The 21,686-nt window shown below is 35.3% G+C and overlaps 3 protein-coding genes and 1 long non-coding RNA gene across 6 annotated transcripts in view; 3 read left to right on the top strand and 1 right to left on the bottom strand.

Annotated features, from left to right (window-relative positions):
* Positions 1 to 21,686, top strand: part of LOC145213531 (uncharacterized) — a 133,994-nt gene that overhangs the window by 65,160 nt on the left and 47,148 nt on the right. The gene's annotated exons all lie outside the window — the stretch shown is intronic.
* LOC145213619 (intelectin-1-like) overlaps positions 1 to 21,686 on the bottom strand; it is a 239,640-nt gene that overhangs the window by 175,725 nt on the left and 42,229 nt on the right. The window lies entirely within an intron of this gene.
* On the top strand, positions 4,594 to 6,252 carry LOC145213652 (uncharacterized). 2 transcript variants are annotated; one of them, XR_013856867.1, is made up of 4 exons: positions 4,594 to 5,180; positions 5,325 to 5,424; positions 5,726 to 5,856; positions 6,216 to 6,243. It is a non-coding gene; the product is annotated as an uncharacterized LOC145213652 (long non-coding RNA). The 2 variants fall into 2 exon arrangements; XR_013856866.1 differs by having other exon boundaries at positions 4,597 to 5,180; positions 5,726 to 6,252.
* On the top strand, positions 10,998 to 20,796 carry LOC145238124 (NACHT, LRR and PYD domains-containing protein 3-like). The gene is made up of 11 exons (XM_080101197.1): positions 10,998 to 11,012; positions 11,308 to 11,377; positions 13,196 to 13,294; positions 13,637 to 13,675; positions 15,517 to 15,558; positions 16,429 to 17,730; positions 18,141 to 18,200; positions 18,973 to 19,044; positions 19,877 to 20,112; positions 20,270 to 20,437; positions 20,622 to 20,796. Exons 1-11 carry the CDS (start codon positions 10,998 to 11,000, stop codon positions 20,643 to 20,645), a joined length of 2,127 nt encoding a protein of 708 aa, XP_079957323.1. The 3' UTR covers positions 20,646 to 20,796.

The following is a 21,686-nucleotide window of genomic DNA, read 5'->3' as shown; positions in this document are numbered from 1 at the left end:
CTGTCTGTCCTTCTCCACTCATACAGATATCGAATTAGGCATAAAAGCGTTTACATCTCTAACGAAGAACCAGCAACATATACATCCTGCATCAAGTATATCTCGGCTCGTTTGCAGTGAAAAAGGGTGGACAACATCTGGTGCCGATCCTCTGCCTGTCTGGATTGATTTCTTTCTGTAGCAAAGTCGACATTTGTTACGCTGCAGTAAGTCTAGCCTCAAAATGCACTCTTCCTGAATACGCGATGCCACCAAAACGTCCTGTTTGAAGCTGAAACTGCAAAGTTTGACTTCTACTTGGCATATGCCGTTTTTTGCAATTACTTCGCCGGAGGCGCCTTCGAACTCAGTATTTCTCGGTGAAGGGCGGAGTTGTAACTTGTCATTAGATTTTACGGTTTCCCGGACACTAAAGTTTAATACGCTTAAGCTGGCACCCGTGTCAACCAATGCACGAACCATCGTGCCCTCGATAAATAGGTTTACATAACGTTTTAGGCTTACTTCGGAAGCAGGGCTTTGTATTACTTCTCTACTTGAAGAAGTAGTCGGATTCTGCTGCTTAACGTTCCTCATCACTCTGGTTCCACTGACATCTTGTGGTGCAACCCTGGAATGTATAGACGACTGCTGCCTGTCGTGTGCCGGTAGACGATGATCTTGATAGCTTGTCCTTGCAACTTCTGAACGTACCTGGTCGAGTTTACTTTAAAATATCCAAAGGAACTGCTGTAGGTTTTCGTCCATCTTGGCCGGAATCTCCTATAGTTTTTGCTTTTCCGTTGGTTTTGGAGCAAAGAATATGGGGTGGGGCGTCCGTGTTGGCAAACCTGCTGGCTGAGGTGCAAAAATCACGTTGAGTAGCTTTCCTCCCTAACAAGATCGCTAGCTGGCGGTCGCGGAGGCCAAGCAATAAAGCCAAAACAGGGCTTGATTTTTAACGTTATAGGAAAACAAACACACACACACAGGAAACGACTCTTGATAAACAAATTAAGGGACTAATGTGAAACAAGGTAACAACTAGGTCGAATTTTTTTTTGACTTGTAAAAAAAGGCAAAATTTGTCACAAATTACAGAATAGGTCAAAATTATCAAAATTGTTTAAAAAGTCAAAGTTGTTAACAAACTGCATTGTCGTAGTGTAGTAGAGGTTGCACCATAGTATAGTAAGTATAGGCTATTAGTTGCACTGTCTGTGAACTTTTTATTTTACACCTTGTAGCCAACATTATACGGTTGTAAATGGCCATTGTCTATTTATTGTGAATCATAAACCATTAAGTAAAATAATTAGATTGATAAGGTGTGATGCTCAACACCTCAAAGTGTGCAAAATTTTGGTAGGTCCCAAGTCATTTTATGGCAGCTATAGGTTAGGTGCAGCTCTTGCTTCGGTTTTGCTTTAATACTTTATATACCTTTTGTTGAGACAAATGTATTGACAATTTTCATTGTGTCTTAGCTGCATTTTTTGGTAGTGATTTTTGATTAGCTCATTTCCCCTTTCAGAATAGGCTAGGTCTGTGTTCAGATTTTCACCCTTCTGTTAGAGTTTTGCATATTCTTTCACTTTAGATAGATTAGCCTACAGCCATATTTTTACTTTTTTTCTTTCTACGATAATGCGTAATTTAACTACTTGAGTTCTTCATACGCCAAAATCTCTCAAAAAAATTATTTAAATTTGTAGGCCAAAATTTTTCGATTGTTAGGTCATAACGACCCAAAATTACGGTAACACTAACGACCCTGCTTAACGCATAAAATTCCATTCTGGTTGGGAATTACTGCCATAAATCTTGCAAGAAATAGTAGAATCAATTAATTGCTATGATTTCTGAGCAGAACTGTGATCTTTTGCATTCAAGGAAGTTTCCAAATATAGTTTTTGAATTTACTTGCTTTAGTTTATGGCAGTTTTTGACCTTTTTGTTCCGAGAAACGATGTGTGCTTTGACGTTAACCAGAACTCTAGTGCAAACAAAACAGGGTATGGATAGTTATTGCCCGTTTTTAGTTGAAGTGAAAGTCATACAATGAAGTTTCGTTAACTGTAATATGACTTGCATGATTATCCATGTATTTTGGTGATATGTCGCTGTTTCAATACTAGTTACACACTTGCAGTTTTCTAGTAAACCTGGAAATGTGTAATAGTAATGTAATCTACTTGCTGTTATTGTTTGCTATATGTGTGAGTTGGAGTACTGTTATTTTTATGCATTTTATGATGTTTTAGTCTTACAAACCTTTTCCAAAAAAACAACAGATTTTTGGAGGTAGACTTGTTAAAAATTATTTTTTTCATAATATAAACTGTGTTTGACCTGCTGTGGTTCATGTTGTTTGTCACGTAGCACTTTGTTGCGCAAGCAGATCTAAGGTCATAAAAATCCTCGTTACAACAATTCAAATGCGCTTGATCAACTCTCAAACAACCAATAAACCACGGAGCATGTGATTTAATTGTAATAGATTTGTGGGCGGGCAACACACTAAAGCTAGTCAAAGTATACATGGCACCTAATGTCAAACTGTATGCAAGTCAGTTTACCGCATTTAAGTCGAGTGCAAAATATGAGGTTTTAATTTAGTTCAAAAGTCACCGACGCAGCATGGAGAAACATAGATCAGGTGTGAAAATCTTGTAGAGTTTTTTTAGTTGGTTTTTAAGTTGTGGTTTTTGAAAAAGATTGGTGTGATGTGCCTGTTGATAGACAATACAAAGGGCATACGACTAATAAACCTTCGCTTTGTTCTGCAAGTCGGAATTTGTTGCTCTTATGGCAATTATTGTGTGTTGGTGATTTCAACTCAAAAAACTCCGTCAACACAAATAGGGCCGGAAACAACGCCGGAAAAAAATCATAAACACTTTCAATGTCGGGAATTTTAGCGCCTGATGGTAGCCTAATCTAGAGTAGGTATGAATTTTCTTATCCTGGGTGACTCTACACATGTGAAACAACTGATCAGCCTAAACTGAAAGGATTGATTTTTGTTGTTGTTGTTAAAAAACAAGAGCTAGAAGTGACAGCTAAAGTGTGTTTTTTCAGCATTTTTTTATTTATAAACTTGGTTTGAAGAAACTGTAGCAAATCTTGCTACAAGCATTTAGAAGTTGCCTAGCAACGCCGCAGCTTGGGGTGGTTGTCAAGTGTTGCTATTATTTATTTATATAGGTTAGGTGCTCTTAACCAAAGTGAACAGCGCGCACTGGTACCCTCAGTACACATACAAAACATTACCTGTTATTTGAGCTAGTACGCTAAACGCTAAAATACACCTTGGGAAAACGACGACCATTAATATTTCGTAAAAATACGTAATTGCAAGTTAAGAGCGATAAAACACACACGAAATAACTGTAAGGCACTCACGCTTTTACAGTGCAAAAATCAAGTTAAAATAGGGTTGTTCCACAAAACAACATCATTAATGTATGTGAAAATTGCCAATTCCAAAGTCAGATTGTGCAAAGCATGTCCATTTCAAAAAGCCTTAACGTTATTCTGCGCATTAGAGAGCTGCTCCGAATATTCATTTGAAATTCATAACATGCGCGTATTGCCGCCACTCAGCCAGCCAGCGCACAAAGAGACGCCATCGGCCAAAAGCGTAAATTACTAAACCTACTTCTATTTAGCTGAAAGTGATAATTCAGCTCTTTGCGGAAATAAATGGGCCTGCCGTGAAGTATGGTGTTAGTAGCGCTGCCATGTCAATTAAATGCTTTTTCGTAGTCCCGTGTATCGCTACAAAAACTGCCAGAAAACTTTTACTCAGTCCCGTATTTTAGTCTTGTCGTGCAGAAAAACTCAGTTTTTAATGTGAAATTTCAAAAACTTACTTTTTAAACCTATCGCTGTTTAACTACTAAGTAAGTAAGTAAGTAAGTAATTTATTTTTGCGCTGTTTAAGCGGCAGGGTGGCGAAAGACCCTAAGGTCACCTTGTCAGCCACCCTTTATTTCAAAACAGGCAATCAAATGAATAAACAAAACAGAAAACATACAAAGGTAAGAAAATAATCACCCATCGGAAAAATTTGCTTATTTACATTTAAGCAAAGAACAAAAACGAAAAAGAGATGGATCGGCAAGCAAGTGTACTACAAAATGTACTGAAGAAACGAAAAAGACGATTGTGGTAGGAAAACCAGAGTAAAAAAGATCAGCTAACAACGAACTACGATAGCAAAAACCGGTGACAAATGGGGAAAAATACGCATAGAACAAAAAACAATGTGTGTGATTATGAGAGGGCGTGATTATGAAAAGAAGTACAGGTGAAAGAATGATAAACAAACCGAAAGCACATAAGGAAATGAAAAAGGAAAGCAGATAAACAGATGACGAAGGAACAGAAAAAAAGAGGAAAAATTGATAAAAAACTGCTAACCGTAACTTTATATGATGGACTGAAAAACAACATTGTAGTAGAGAACTTAAGTAAGCAAAGTGTAAACAAAAATAGAATGCGTTTAGATAAATAATAAACAAACCGAAAATATGTGAGGAAATGAAATACGATGACGAAAGAAAAAAAGAAATACGATGACAAGAGCACGCAGATGAAAAGAAAAAAAATTGCATTGCAGTAGCGAACTAAGTAAAGCGAAATGTATACAAAAAGTAGAAAGCGGGTGGATAAATAGTTAACGAACCGAAAATAGGCTGCGTGAGGAAATAAAAAACGATGACGAGAGAACAGATGAAAATAAATAAATAAATAAGATACCGAAAAACACGAGCTGAAAAGATGACATCGTTGCAGCCAATTTAAAATAAGCAAACTGTAAACAAAAAATAAACAAACTGTAAACAAAAAATAAACAAACTGTAAACGAAAAATAAGCAATGTTTGCAACAGGATTCTTCTGCCGCATGGGATTTTTTTTCAAAACAACATGTGCGTTTTTGTCAAGGGCGTATTTGTCAACAAGTTTATTGTATGATACTGCGCTTTGCATGGGAGACAAATTTTGAGTACCCAAGTGTTTTTGCGGAATTTGGAGCTTGGGCCCAAAGATTAATTGCAAAGTATTGTAGGCATTTGAGACCTGAGTTTGTTTGTACCTGCGGATGATGATAGTTTTGGAATTTGGTTTGCCTGGTGTTGTGATCGTGGACTTGGGATGTTGGTATAAAATATTGGTTGAACACCGAAGGCAGAAGGTGTTTATCAAATTTGTACATAAATTTATATATTTCCAAATGAAGCATGTCATTAATGTCAAGTATCCGTAGGTCTTTATATATTAGCTGCATGTGTGTTCTGATGTCAGTGTTACTTATGAGTCTTATTGCCTTATTTTGCAGTACTTGAATATGGGCCAAATTGGTGGGATAAGCACGTCCCCAGTTTAACACACAATATTGAAGGTGTGGATGAATCAACGCATAGTACAGAGTTAAAAGTGTAGGTTTGTTGACAAAAGTTTTTATTTTAGCAATTATCCCAATTGACCTAGCTATTTTTGATGATATGCATGATATATGATTTTTACATGTAAGTTTATCATCTATAAAGTCCAAGGTATTTGGTGACATTAGTCCTTAAAATTGGTTGGTTATTCATTGTAACCAAAAATTGTAGTGGATCAGGTGGACGAGTATTATGAAATAACATAAAATTGTTTTTTTTGGTAATTAATTGATAGCTTATTACACCGCATCCAAATGTCTGCTCCTGTAATTCCGCATTGAATTTTGTTGTTTAGGCTTGTTAGTGAGCTGTCAGACTGAAAGAGGATTGTGTCATCTGCGAATAATCTGCATAGGAGGGGGCTGGATAGTGGTAGATCATTGACATATATTTGAAACAATAGTGGTGATAAAATGCTGCCCTGAGGTAATCCGTGTGATGGTGTGCATGCATTTGATAAAGTGTTGTTGACTTTTGTGTGTTGTTTTCTATTGGTCACATAACTCATGAGCAAATCTAACGGCCCACCACGTATACCATAATGTTGTAATTTGTGCTCTAAAATACCATGATCGATTGTGTCAAATGCCTTGGAGAGGTCCATGAATATAGTGCAATGGTATTGTTTATGGTCTAAGCTATGCAAAATATTTTCATAAAGGTCAGCTGTTAGTAGGTCTGTTGAGTGTTGTCGACGGAACCCAAATTAGTGCTCAGAGATGGCATTATGTTTTTCAATAAATTTTGTCAATGGAGCTAGTAAAAGTTTTTCAAATATTTTACAGAAAATGGGAGTTATGGAGATTGGCCGAAAGTTTGAACATGTGGTCGGATTTTTATTTTTGGGTATTGGTGTGATGTGACTAATTTTTAAACATTTGGGAATATATGACAACATTATGCATTCATTATATAAGTCTGTTAAATATGGTGTGATGACTTCATTTGCCATTTTTATAAACCGAATTGGAATGTGATGTGGACCTTGTGATTTTTTGTCAGCTAAAAGTTGAATTTGTCTCTGTACATCAATGTTGATTATGGGTGGCAGAAAAAAGGAATTTGGACATGGCTGTTTTAAAAATTTTGTAAAATGTTCTTGTGTGGGTGTGATTTTTTGTGCCAGTGTCTGACCTACTGCTGCAAAATGTTTGTTCATGTGTTGTGCTATTTTCAGGCTGTCTGTGATTTTGCTACCATTGTTAGTTATCTGATTAATGACTGTTTTATTTGTTGTGCTATTAATTATTTCTTTTATAGTTTTCCATGTTTGTGTGGAAGTTGCACTGTATTTTAGCTGTGTGTGGTAATATTCCTGCTTTGCCACCCTTTTAACACGGTTCAATATGTTGCTGTAGGTTTTGTATTTTTGAATTTTTGTAATGCTTTTAGTTTTGTAGCATTCTCTAAACATTTTGTTTTTGATTTTTATTGACCTTAGGATTGCTTTTGAAATCCATGGTTTTTGTTTAAGTTTGTTTTCTTTTCTTGACAAGGGGCGCAGTGGTGCATGATCATGCAAGGTTTTAGCAAAAATGTTAATGAAAGAGGTGAATTTGTTTTCTAGATCTGTGATGTTTGTACTCTCTGATTGTTGTAATTCAAACAACAACCGGAGGTCCAGATCTGTCAAAAAGTTTTCAATGTTAAAGTTTTTTAATGAGCGAGTGTATGATAAAACTGGCTTGGTATGAAGTGTCTGTGTGGAGGTAATTGATAAAATAATTGGTAGATGATCTGATATGTCAAACTTTATAATTGCAGGAGATACCATATGTCTAGTGTTTGTGTAAAAGTGATCAAGTATTGATGGCTGACTAAAAGGCCCATATCTGGTTGGTTTGTCGATTGGTATGTTGCAGCCAGTACTGTGAATTATGTTAATGTAGTTTTTTATTTTCGGTATGCAGCTGACATTTTGCAAATTTATGTTGATGTCCCCTCCTATGTAGTATGTGAAATTGTTTTGTTGAATTTGGTCCAAACGCTTTGCAAAGCCAATTTCAAAATCTGAAATAAATAAATAAATAAATCAGCTCTTAGTGACACCTTTTGAAATAAATGGGTCTGCCATTATTTCTGGGTTGGTGAGAAAATGAATTACATCTTTACAATCCACAATATACCTTTCCCATCTCTGTAGTTGGGCGGTGTGCTGTGCTGGGAGTGGCCGCTGGCCGGAGTAAGCGCGGATGAGTATTCAACCATCCTTGTGCAGAAAAGCGGATCCATGTTTTCAAAATCGAGCAAGAGGGTGACGTCACGGAAAATTTCTCTGTATCATCTAGTCCATGGGGTGGCCAAACTGCATGGCTCTTTGAGCCTTTGATTTCGGCTCTTTGATGCTGCACATGAATTCCCCATCTTGCAGTTGTTTGACCAGATTATGAAACAATACATTCTATTCTGTATTAACAATATACTGACTGTTTGTCAACCAACGTACATTCCAAAAACCAACCGAAAAGAACATTCTTGTACAAAAGCGTGCTAGATTGTGCATTGAAGACAGATATATTTTTTCAGATTTAATAAGTCAGGGCTGACATTAAAAGCATTTTACATTTGTATTGCAGCTTCTACTAGCAATAACTGCAAAGTTAAAACCTGTGTGTCTTATCTATCAAGATTCGCTCAATCATTACAAAACTAGTAACTTGAAACGTCATTACGACGCTAAACACGAAACTTTCTCATTATTTTAGCGTAATTTCAAACACCAAAAGCCCAGGTGAAGACTCACAGTGTCACCACACAACAATAATCATTATTTGATAGTATAGGGGAGACCGGGGATGGTTCGGACGGGTTTTTTAAAAACTGCTAATATTTTTTTGTATGCGTCACATGAACTTAAATGTTAGTTTGTTGTAAAGGGTGATCCTTTACCGAGAAAGGGTAGGAGTGTCGCTGGCCAAAGCTAAAGGTCAAATTCATAAGGCTCTTAAGTTTTCGATGTTGCCCCGGTACAGAGAAAAACATTTAAAATATGTTTGCCCCGGTACCATGGGAAATCATAGGGCACCCATTTGCCTATTGAATGCCCCGACTGTCTTCTACTATCGGCTCAACGAATGAATTCATTGCTTTTCTTTCTGTAAAATTTTATGTTGAGATCTTTTTCATTTTCCTCTTCATCGGAGTCTTCAAAGTCGACCAGTTTGCCTACATAAAAGACTGATTTCTTGCCATGTGCATCATATTTTACTAGTACGAACTATCCCACATCAGCTTTTTCTTTTAGCGTGGTTGTGGAAACATCTTCTTCACTACACGCTTCATTCGTTGATAGATATTTTTCAGGGGTGAAAGATTCATCACACGAAACAATTTGCTTGCAAAAACAATCATGTATGTAAGTTAGATAAAATTGTGTATAGTTGTAGTAAATTGGTAAATATCGTATAGAATATATAAAATGGAAGTATATCAGAAAGCCACTTTTCTAGTTCAGCAATGCATTGTTCCTGCCACAGTTCCAATCTCGTGTCGATATGTCGGTAAAAATTGGCAAATCACAAAAAATAATAAAAAACAGTCGTTAGCCTATCGTCTGGATTTCATTTTGTCGATCTTTAGCAGTTCTCGTTGTTTGTCACATAGCATTTTGTCGCAGCAGCGAAACTAAGCTTATGTCAATATTTATTGCAACTAAGTAAATATGCGTTGGCGTTCTAAAGCGAACAATAAACCCTCTGGTACTTTTCCGACTGAAATAAATTTGTTGGTGGGCTATATTTTAAAGTTTGCCCAAAGTCCACATGGCACCTGAAGTCAAGCTGTATGTAAATCAGGTTACTGTATTTAAGTTGAGTGCAAAATGTTAAGGTGGACTTTGTTTTAAATGAATGACGCAGCATGTATGTTCATAAATCAGGTGTGAGTGTCTTACGGGATTTTAGGCTTTGTGATGTTAAAGTCTAAAGCTATTCTTGTAGGGCAGGAGTCGGCAATATTTTAGGCGGCGCGTGCCAATTTACTTGTTATTTCCATGTGTTAATGACCTCGCGTGCCAACGTTTTTCTAAATAATAGTGGTTCGTGCCAACAGATATCAATAATAAACAGAAACAGAGTGTTTTGTGCATGTAAGGCTGAATTTTGAGACAATGACATGATACAACCTGAAAACAAGCAATGTAACAGGTTAAATGTTACTTTAATATAAACAAGCAAATCGGTTGGCGTGCCATGACAAACTACCTCGCGTGCCATCCTTGGCCAGGGGTTGCCGACCCCTGTTGTAGGGTATGTCTGGCTTTCTAAAACACATTGTAACCGCACGTGGTTGAAAAACAATTGTGTCTACAATTTCAATTTGAGTCGTTTTTTGCTACTTTTTTGGACTTTCTTTTAAGTTAACCAAAAATGATGGAAATATTGTTCATTTTTTAAGTTTAAAATCTTAATGATACCATCATCACCTCCAGTGGCAATGAAGGGATCATTTTTTTTCCAATTTAAGACATTTACATCAGTCTCATGAGCAACTGTTGTTAGCATACAAGCCTTGGTAGGACCTGCACGAGTGTCCCATATGCGCACTGTGTGGTCAACAGAGCAAGAGGCAAACACACTTTTTTCATTTGGTGACCATTGCAAACTAAAAGGGTTGCTACAACTACAGTTACAGACTTCAGTGCATTCGTGGTATTGCGCAACTCAGTGTTTTTCAGCCTTTTTTGAGCCACGGAACATTTTATGCATTAAAATAATTTTGCGGAAAACCAAACGAAATTTTGATGCAATGAAACAACTAGGCTCAGGGTGACACTAAAGCGTGAGAACCGCTTAATAGCACATCACGTTATAACTGAAACGGATGAAATCGCTCATATAGTGCTATAGAAGTTGGAACATAACAGTAAAACTAGTATTGTACCTAAATACAATGTTCGCCTAGCACTGGCTGTTCCGTGATTCATCGTTTTCCGCGCAAACAATTTAGCTGAACGTCAGAAAACTTGTTGAATCTGGTTTTCGGCTGAGGGTTTAAGTATTATATTATTCTTAAAGCTCACCCAATGCTAAATTGCACTAACCGTCAGCAATTTACCCGCGATTCAGCTATTTCATTATTAGACAACGATTCCTATTATTACACAACAATAAATGAAGCCAATTTACGTTTTGGGGGCTGTGGCTGAATCCTTGGGTCATCCGGGGTCAAACTTCAGGAGGATCAAATCAGGATAAATAAATAACTGCTGTATAAATTTGGAGCACTCGTTCTTGACCAAACACGTATAACAAACCAGCAATAGCTGAACAAAAGTAAAAAGAAAAAAACATAAAAAAGGTAAAAAGAAAAAAAACAGAAAAAAAGACAAACACAGTGTGTGTCCCCTTCAGGAAAGGTGATCTATAATTCAGAAGTAAACCCAACCGTTTTGCTTGCAGGATTATAGGTTGCCAAGTGCTTTGTAACTTTTTGAGTCTTGGCTGAAACCATTTCTCAAGCATCTTCTGAACAAACGAACATTTTCCTCTTCCATCAAACTTTGTTAGAAATACAGAAATTGCTTTGATCCCAATTTCATAAAAGCTAACAAACAGCCCGCATCAAGTATGGATAAGCATGAGGTACATTAGTGCAAAGGACTTTCACATACTTTAAAATACAATAAATTAAAATGCATTCGATGTCAAATTGCTTCAAGTGATAATATGATCCAATAACCAGGAACCAGGATGTATTTAAATCTTCTCTTGTATCTACATATTATTTCTTTTTTAGACAAATACCATATAAAAGTATTGTTTTGTTGTAAAGTAATATACAACTTAGCGACTGAATTGTATGTGAAAGATACTGTGATTTTACTCATTAGTTAGATTCCAGATCTAACAAAAATATACAACAATATTGCATTCTTAGGATGATCAAACTTCTACTGAAATCTCACAAACAACTTCTCAACAAACAACTGACACACAAACTGGTGAAGGTAACGTATTTAGCTGTTATGTCACATTGCTCAAAAAGATAAAATTGTGAGATATAAGTTAATGTCAACAGAAATGCTTAGATCAGGGGTTTTAAAATTGTGGCTCTTTATGCCAAATGGGGTAGGAATAAACCTGTCACTAAAATATCATCAGTGTGTACAAAACAGTCAAGCGTGGTATAAGGGACATAGCTATATTAGTTGTCATTGTCACTATGAAAACAACATAATTAAAATAAATGCATATGATTACTGGTACTGTACTATTGTTAAGGTATTTTGTTTTTTTCCTCTCCTGAGTTTTTTCAACTTGTTTTGCCATAAAAAGTTGATTTGAAACTTACACAGACGGTTGATATGGTTATGTAGATATGCATCCCACTTTGTTTGTCTTGGTGACCCTCAGTATTTACCCCGCTAGCCACCAAAAATTGATGAGTTTGATATAACAGTGTCAGAAGGCTAAAGTTTTGGATAGCTAATAGAATAGGCCTTTTTCAGGTTTCGATAGTTGTGTTCAACCCTGTAGCTCCCACATTTACTCCACTAGCCCCCTATGCTGCTTGGCACCATGATAAAAAGTTTGTGTGTTGTTATAGTGCTGTAAGGGCATCCAGACACATATTGCTTGTGTAGAATACTTTATAGCACAAAGAATTGCCCTGTGCAATGCAGCTTTTGTATGTTTCATAACATTGAACAAACATACAAGCTTCAATTAAGCTAAAGAAATCATCAATGGGTTTTATAAAATCAAATATTTACTAAAACACAGACGTATGTTACATTTAACTGACAATCTTTTTCAAATAATACCTGCAACACATAAGGAATCAAAAATGCAGTCCTTAATTTTTGTAGCATCTTTTAAATTTATCTTAAACTGGGTAATATTGTCAAAATTAAACTCGAAACTTTTCAGTTTGCCTGTAAAAAAAACAGGGAAATTTGTAAAATTTGTTGTGCATAATTTCATGCATGCTATATGTTGTGTTTGTAGGTAAATTGCGTGTTAGCTAAATGGTATTTTTACTATTTCCCTGTGTTTCCAGTTTTGCAGGACTATAGGTCGGGTCATTGTGGTTTGGTAATTCAGTAATTTTTTGTAGAACTTCCAGCAAATTACCGGGCTAGACTATACAATATCAGTTCTTTTGACCCAATAATTCACCTTTACATCTTTGAATAAGTGTGAAATTTTCTGCGCTGGATGTTTTATGACTGTTCTAATTCATGTAACAGGAACATGACTATTAGGGACAAAGTGTGCCATTAAACTAAGCACTTTATTTAGCTCACTTCGAATTTTAATTTTGTGGTGTTGTAATTGATGTGTATCCAGAATTTAGGGTCATACCATTAAACAGCTCTTTGTATGGCAGAGTTTAGGATTTTAAAATTTGTTAATTGTAGATGTCATTCACATGGCAAAAAATTTACCCTGATTTTAAAGGCATAAAACATATTTTCGGGATTCTAGTTAGCGTGATTAGGTGTAATGGCTTCCTGGGTGACGATTTTATTTTATGTCTGCTTTTTTAAACAGGCAAATTTTAGAAAATTTACCCAGTAATTTACTACATTTGCCTTTTTCCTTTTTCTTTCTTCCTACAAAATGGGGTATATTTTTGTAATTTATCCGTTTAAATCTGTGCATGTGAACAGGCATGTTAGCCATGATGTGTTTGAGCAAAATCTGATGGCAACTCGTGATGTAAATACAAATGTAAGTTTACTTTTGTAAACACCTTTGAATGCAGAAAAAAGGCAATAAACTACTGTTGCATAAATGACATCTACATTGCTTTAATTTTTTAGAACAAAATGTTGTAAACCAGCATAATGTTACCATGGGCAGTTCATCAGTTTCTGGGCCCTTCAACATCGGAAATCAAACTATTCAGGAACAACATAATTGTAAGTGTAACTCTGCCATTTCATGTTTACCTATACAATGTGATGCATGAGTACAAATTTGAAAAAAAAACAAAGGTTAAAAAAATCTAGTAAGTTTTCCTTTTACTATTATAAAATCTGATACTAAAAGTTTGGGTTTAAACTAAAGTAAATCAGTTAAGTTATTAAAAGAGTCTATGTCATTAAAAAGGTTTAAACACAAACTGTTAAACCATATAAAACTTGAAACACAAACAACTAGTTTAGACTTAAAAAGTTTTTTGTTCACTTTTTGATATGTCGACACAAATTTTATCCTATCTAACACTTCCATTGTAATTACCACTAGAATTTTTTGTTCAGATTACCCAACAACACCAACTCTTACTAAAGAAACAAAAGGTAAACTGTATTTTATGTTTTTTATACCTGAGTAAGAGAACCCCCTACAATGCATTGCAACATTTAATCCCCATAGTACCAGTACTTTTTGTGGTGCTCACTTGAACTGTTTTTTTTTCGCATTAAATGTGCGATGGATTTTAAACAATCTAGAATAAAAACAATTTAAAAATGTAAGACTGTATAAAAACACAGGTATCAACAAACAAGTAGTGGTAATAGATGCCAACAACATGCTAAAACATTATGTTTATCTTATCAAAACTGATACATGTCAAAGTCAGTTTTGTTTAAAAATTTGTCAACTTGGAAATAGTGAAAGCCAAGTGTACAAAGAAATTGAGGCTTCCGTCCAATGTCCATATCTTTTCATGCTCTGTGAAAAGCATCTTTTGAGGTTTTCGCTATTGAATCCTGGATGCTTTCACTAAAAACATAAAACAGATTAATAAAGTGAAAAAAATTATACCAAGGCAGTAGGAATGTTATGTTACCGACATCCACTTAGTTGCAAACACTAAAATTCCAGGACTCCAATACAATTGCAAATGTTAACTAATGTGCTTCTTTTTAAAGCGAGTATTTATGTCACAAAACGTGAGGTGGGACAAAGGTAAACAATTTTTCCCATCCACCAACAGTTTGGATGATAAAAAATGCTTTGTTGTTTCAACAGTTTGGGGAAAAAGAATGCTCTTTTAAAACTTTTGGTAAATTTACACATGAGTGTCCCATGCCCTAAAAGGGACACATATTTTTTCTGTCCAACACAGGTTTGTTATATGCCTTTTGTTAAGAAAGTGTGCTTGTTGATTATTTATCGATATTTGATCCATCCTAATTTTGACCCCAAATGACACTGTGTGTTGAACACTAAGGACTGTGTGCTATTGAAAACGGTATCAAAGTTCATTAAAGGGCCATTCGGCATCTACACTGTGAGAGGTTACTACAGGTCAATGGTACTCATTTTGGGAAGTGAAACACAATTTGTTCTGTTTTAATTTATAGTGTCTGTAATATTGTTTAAATCTGATTTAGGTCGACAATATCAAGGTCAAAGCCAGAGATTAAATTAAATGTTCTTTTTCTGTTCTTTTTTGCTGTTTTGTAATTATATGACAATTATGATGCAAAAAGAATACAGGCAAATGTTTTTTTAAAGTTGGGTTAATGCTTTTTAAAAACTTGTCCTTACGAATCTAAAAAAACACATTTGTTTTTGTTTGCAAAAACAATCATATATGTAGATCAAATGCTGCGTATAGTAAATTGGTAAATAGGATATATAATATATAAAATGCAAATATAACTGTTACTTAAGGATAGTGTATTCCTGGCAAAGAGTTGTTAAACAAAATGAAATAACTATGCATCTCCAAAAGTCATGTTAAACGGTGATTAAACAGGTATTGTCAGTTTAGCTACTGCATGGTAACAGAGTGCTATTTTCCATTTACTACCCACTCAATTCCCATGATGGTTTACAATCAGTCTGAAACTGCCTTTGCTTTATGTATGACCACTTAACTTGGTAATGTTTCAAATGAAAAAAAGCTATAACATTTTTTGTCAGTTGTTGTTTATCATGGTAATGATGTTAAAAGAACATAGAAGTAGTTTCAAAGTCTGGGTTAATACTTTGAATTCTAAAATTAATCGCCACATTTTAATACCATTACCACTTCGCATCAACCCAATTTTTGCTTAAGAAAACAATCATGTTTGTAAGCCAAATAGTGTTTATAATAAATCATAAATAGGACATAAATAAATTTATATTGCAATACATGTAAGACAAATTTGCTTCTTAATGGCTATAATCTTTTATTTTTATGCAGAGAACACTGATGATAGGAAGTTTCCATCTGATGCTGACAAAGGTAAAAATATACTGCAATACATGGACATGTATGATTTTGAAATGAAAAAATATCATCAAACAATGCCAGGTTTTTCTGTCTTACCACTTGTCTAACCCAGTGTTGTTTAATCTTATTGGAGCCCTTTTTAATGAAAAACTTTGGCAGCACTACCATAAAAAACTCCATAGCTGTATTCAGGTTCATGAATGCTTTGGCACTTGTTTAGCAATTCGCATAAAATATTTGTATTCGTAAATAGTTGACAAAAATACAATGACCAGCAATTGGAAGAGTATTTGAAAAAATAAGAAATCTATGCAATTACACATTTTTTTACACACCATTTTCGGGTCCCCTTCTCTGAAAGAGACACATATTGTTTTTGTCTGTGTTTTGGGGAATATTCCATTTATAGCTGCCGATTGTTGTTTTTATATGTACTAGGTATGTTAATTGCGTTTGCGGATTGTTTGGTAAAGTTTTGCGCCATGGCATTTAGGGGGTTGTCAACAGCCTTATGATGTCAGAAGCATTAGCAGCTCTAGATAAAAATGCCTAAAGTGGTCAAAATTGTAAACATTTGCCGGTTGAAACAAAAATTAACAGACTCTTAAATGGGTAATTGTGGTTTCACAGTTTACTAGTTGGGTGTAGCACTTCGCCAGTTACCCTACTAGCCCATTAAATGGGTGAGTTTTTGTTAACAGTGTTGGAATGGAATGAAATTTTAAAAGCTTGTAGAATATGCCGTTTGCTGTCACTCCTCCAGTTACCCCCCCTGAAATAGGGTCATTATCGATCGTTTGGATTTCGCACGTCTACAGGTTACTGCAGGGAATATACGTTTTATGAAAAGAAGTTGAGTGAAAAACAATTTGTTGTATATAGTTTCAATTGCAGCTATTAAAAAGCACCAGGACGAGCACATGAGGAGCTTGGGAGAAAGTGTGGTGCTTTATGATAAAACATTGCAACAACACCAACTACCTGATGTGCACCCAGGAATGCATGAGTATGACGCCTATAAAGGAGAGAGGCCTGTGAATGAAAAGGAATTCATTCCATCTACTAAAAAACAAGAATTTGGCTCTTCTTCATATAAACGGCCTGTTTCCTTTGACAGTTTATTAAATATAACCTCACAAAAAAAATTCATCACATTAGTCGGCCCACCTGGTTCAGGAAAAACTACCCTTTCCAAAAAATTGGCAAAAAGACAAGAAAATCAATCTGCCATGTTTCTTCTTAGATTTATGGACATAAATTATGAGCAACATCTAACATGCAAACAGCTTTTTGTTGACTTTCTTTGTCCTGGGTTGGATGATGAAACAAAGGAAAACGCATTTCAGTGGATGAGGGTAAACGAAGATAAGTGTGTTTTTGTTTTTGACGGCTATGACCAAAGTTCAATGTCACTGGAAAACTTGAGACCTACTAGTGTAGATTATAAAACACCCATGGCAATTGATCAGCTAATAGCCAATCTTTGTTACAAGAAGTTTTTCAAAGATTCTTTACTGTTGTTTACATCACGTCCCCACAAAATTCTTAAACTCCCATCAGAGCTTCGTCCAGATGTCACAGTTCATGTTGATAACCTTTCAACCGAAGACATGGAAAAACTGTTTCGTGCTTTGGCAGGCGACAAGGAAGATGAATTGTGGGAAATAGTGTCAACCAAAGCTCCACAGCTGTTTGGTCTTTGCCATAATCCTTTGTTACTGCAATTTATTATTATTGCTGTTTTACATAGAGGTCCAAACAATGTTAAAACAGTCACAGAGGTTTTTCAAACTGTGTTACAGCAACTAAGATACTCTGAGCATGTACACAACCGGGATATTGCCAAGTTATGGAAGCCACTTGGTAAAATGGCATTTGAAGGAATGCAGGAGGAAACAGTCGTTTTTAACAAAGAAAAACTTGAGGATTTTGATGCAACTGATGTCCAAGATATCATCGTAGCCTTTGCTCGTAAATTTGGCTTTCCAAGTCAGAAACTATTTGATGGTGACCAGCTATTTTACTTCTCACATCAAACGTTACAGGAGATGTTTGCTGCAAAATACTTCTGCCAGTTCATGCCAGACAAAGAATTCAAAAAAATCATTGCTGATGTAGCTAAGGGAGGCCATTGGTCGATGGTTCGGCGATTTTTATGTGGTCTTTTACTTGGAGAAATAAAAGGTGGGTTGCCGGAACTGTTATTGAATAAATCATTTGTCAATATACTGTGATCAGCACTCCTCAGTACCATTAAGTTTACCACATATTTTAATGATAAACTAGTAAGTTTTCCTATGTTCATGTATTATATTGTAATAAATATTTGATTTAACATAAGATTGTTAAAACTTTCCCTAATTATATGCAACTTTTCTGCAGCCTGCTATATTGGCATGTTGATTGCTTAACTCTACAGCCACACTATTTAACCTGCTAAACACCTAAAATTGGGTCAAATTTTCTAGCAATGTTTAAATTTCAGATTATAGCAAGCATGCTTGTATACCTTTTAATTATGTACCAAATTTGAAATAGGCCGTAGTGTTTGTGAAATAGAAACATTATAAACATATCCCTTTTTTGTTTTGTAGTGTCATCTGAAAGTATATCTGAACAAGTTACTTGTTGTGCACCCATGCGTCAAAAATCTGGTAGTTGTTATGTTGTAGTTAACTTTTGATTTGGCATTGTATGTGATTGTTAGTGCACATTACCTCGTAACCTGCAAGACTGGGTCTGACAAATGGGTTTGTCATCTTAAATAGGTGCAACAGCCACATACCTGTTCCAAACAATCATTAAAAAATAGCTGGAGTGAAGCTGTATTAAATAGACTTTTCCAAAACATTTTAGAGCGATTGTCTCTTCGTTTTCATAGTTGCAAGCTTACCACAAAAATTGAATTTATTTCGCTTGGTGGGACAATTGCACAACAATTACATAACAATGACGTTAACACCATAATAAAGTTGATGGTACACATGGTGGATGATGGCTAAACACGTTGCAGCTAACCATTATTATGAAACGTTATTTGACGGTAGTACAACAAAAAACGATCACAAGAAACGCCGTTTGCTTGATTTGTGATAAAACATCTTACAGAAACTAACTATAAAAATCAACAATGAACGCACTTTACTTTGTCATGTTGGGTAGCAAATGAAGTATGCAATTGTTGCACATATCACATGTAATGTTACAACGCAGTCAGTGGGAAAAAATAAGTGTGAAGATGTAATAGCAAGTTACTGCCCCATTCTGCAATAATTCGTGACGCTATGCTTGTATTCTACGGTACTCCTACTTCAACACGGTTTGCGACACCATACGTGCACATTACGGCATTCCTGTCTTTCTTACACTATTACTAAAACAAGCGCGTGTTTTTCCATTTTCTTTGATAACTTTCTGATTTTCCAGGCAAAGTTGAGATGTTTCACAAAAAGCTCATCAAATACATGAAAACCGACGTGCGTGGATATGAATTGATTGGTAAGAGTGTTTTTACAGATCATTCTTTAACACACCCTTTTTGTAATAGTTACCAAATATATGACTACACGCCAAACAATAATATTTTTTTCAGATCTTTAGAAAGCTATTTAAAATGGCAAAGACTTAGTTTGGCCGCGATATTAAACAACTATGTTATACCAGTGCAATAATTTATTGCCAAAATAAATAAAAAAATATGTTAAGTTTAAATTAAATCTTGAAAATAATCAATTAAAATCATTAGCACCGTTAGCGGAATTTTGCCATAACATTGCTACTAAAATTGCATTGTTACCTATGACATCATAAATCCTCTATTGCGTCATAACTATCACATTGTGTTTATGAAATATTTTGCTTACTAAGTAAACTTGTAAGTCAGAAGCCTAAAAAAGTTTGAAGGAAGGACGCATTAATTTTGCTCTGGTGTTTAGACGCAAATTTGGTAAATTTTAACCGCTGATAATTTTTTTGAAAATCTTTTACAAAGTAGGTAAGGTGGAAAGTTGTGCAAATAAACAGGTAGGCAGAGTTAATTAAAACTTACTAATACAGTATAACGTATAAAAGTACACTTAATTAACTTTGGTTCAGCAATAATGCAAATAGGCAACAGTCATCAATTTTTCTTAGTATACTGGGCGTTTATTTTTGTGATAATAAATATTTTTTTTAAATCTAAATTTGTAAATTTAAGCCGTGCTTTTGCCTTTTGAAGGTAGTTAAATAACTTTTTGGTCCACCCAGACTCTGGGATTATATTCTTGTCGCCTAGTTTTAGCCTTTTATACAACCCACAAAATCTAAAAAAATCTTTATATTTGATTAGATTTGCTGACAGACTTGCAAGAATGCTCAGATGACGAAAAGGACTTTCTTGCAAGTAATCTTCCTGGGATGTTTTATTTCACCGCAACTCCCATCTCATCGAGTGCAGCGCATGCCTTGGCTGAAATCCTTCCGAGGTTGAATCGAACTGTTGAGAGGCTGAGTCTTCAACACTGCAACCTGAACTCAGACACACTGAGGGTGATTTGTGGAGGAATCAGTAAAATGAAACACAGGGTTTGTTATAATAGTGCTTTTGTTTCATGAGAATATTTTTAATAATTATTACAAAACCTGAAATCAAATATATGACGACACTATTACGTCACTCATCACGTGACAGTTAATTTGTCTAGTTAATATTTGCAACAAATAATCATCAAATCTTGCGCAGATGAAATATCTTGATCTGAGTTACAACAAGTTCGGAGATCCCGAAGTGGAAATCATTTCAGCTTCCGGTTGTTTAAGGAAAGTTAAGAAGTTGGATCTGCAGGTTTGCCGGATTTCTGATGATGTGAAACAGATTTTATACATAGAACTGGAAAGACTCGGACTTCCCGTAAGATTGCTTGTTCGATTTATAGATAAACATTTTCCAATACAAAATCACCTGTGCATAAAATAGTGACATAAATTATAATTACGTCATACGCTGGTGACGTCACACTCTTAGCAAACCTGGACCTTGAGTGTGATTCTACTTGTGTTGTTTAGAAAAAAATCAGATGAATGTTTTATTGCAGCGGTCAACTGTTGATTTTGACTGATGGGTAAAGAGAACGAATTTTCCCACAGCGACGAAGAATTATTTGATGAAAGTTAAACTTCGACTTCAAACTTTTTTATCAACACGATTTTCACAAACTTCTACAATTTTGTCGTTTCCTTCCATTTTATTATTTGTGATTCCCGTGCTAATAAAAGTAAAGAAACCCATGTTAAATGAGGTTTTAGTCACTTCTTAAATCAAATTAAATAAAAAAACAAGAACAAATTTACTTCAAAGTTTTAAAATTAACCGAAATTGGAAAATTTGTCCAAACTGCATCGTTACCATGATAATAAAATTCACACCTATTTATGTAAATTAAAAAAATAGAAATACGTTTTTTTGGCAGAACCGGGTGTTTTGGAAGTCTGGATTTCAATGGTTTTTAAAGTTATTAAATTTGTTTTTATTTCTGTCTTTTATTTTATTCGCCTGATGCGGAAAACAAAAATGTTTTTTATGTGCATGTGCTGGATCCAGGGCTGCCACTCATTGGGATTTTTTCTGCTGGATTTCAGTTGTGAGATTGGGATATTAGAAAAACCATAGATAACTTACTATGGATGCCAAACTGCCATTGTCTCCATTGTTACCTTTGGATTGGACACGCATGAACGCTTCTAGTTTTTTTGCTCAAAACAAACCTCGGTAGATGATAGTTTGAATACTTTAAACAAGTTTACTCACAGTTTGCGATAAAGCGATGACATTTTGCAACATTTTTGTCCCGGGATGCTTGTCGTAATACCAAACAGCAAAGTCTAACGGCCGAAGAACCACCCTTTTAATGTAAGAAAGTCAGAATTAGGCAAAACCCACACGAAACAATTTCGTTTAAATTGACGTTTTTTGTTGTCAATGAGGGATGTGGCAGCTTGTAATACAGCAAATGTTGCGCAAAGAAATAAGAATCTACAGCTTACAATCTTACATTGTCACGCACAACAAATTTTCAGCCGCGGTTACTTCCACACACTGGAGTTTCCTGTGGTTTGGTTAATGTTGTTACTGGCTACGCTATAGTCTATACGTCCTTACA

Source organism: Phallusia mammillata, chromosome 1, assembly GCF_965637545.1.
Source record: "Phallusia mammillata chromosome 1, kaPhaMamm4.hap1.1, whole genome shotgun sequence".
Lineage (NCBI taxonomy): Eukaryota > Metazoa > Chordata > Ascidiacea > Phlebobranchia > Ascidiidae > Phallusia > Phallusia mammillata.
The sequence above is the reverse complement of the archived record's forward strand: the minus strand, read 5'-3'. Positions and strand labels throughout refer to the sequence as shown.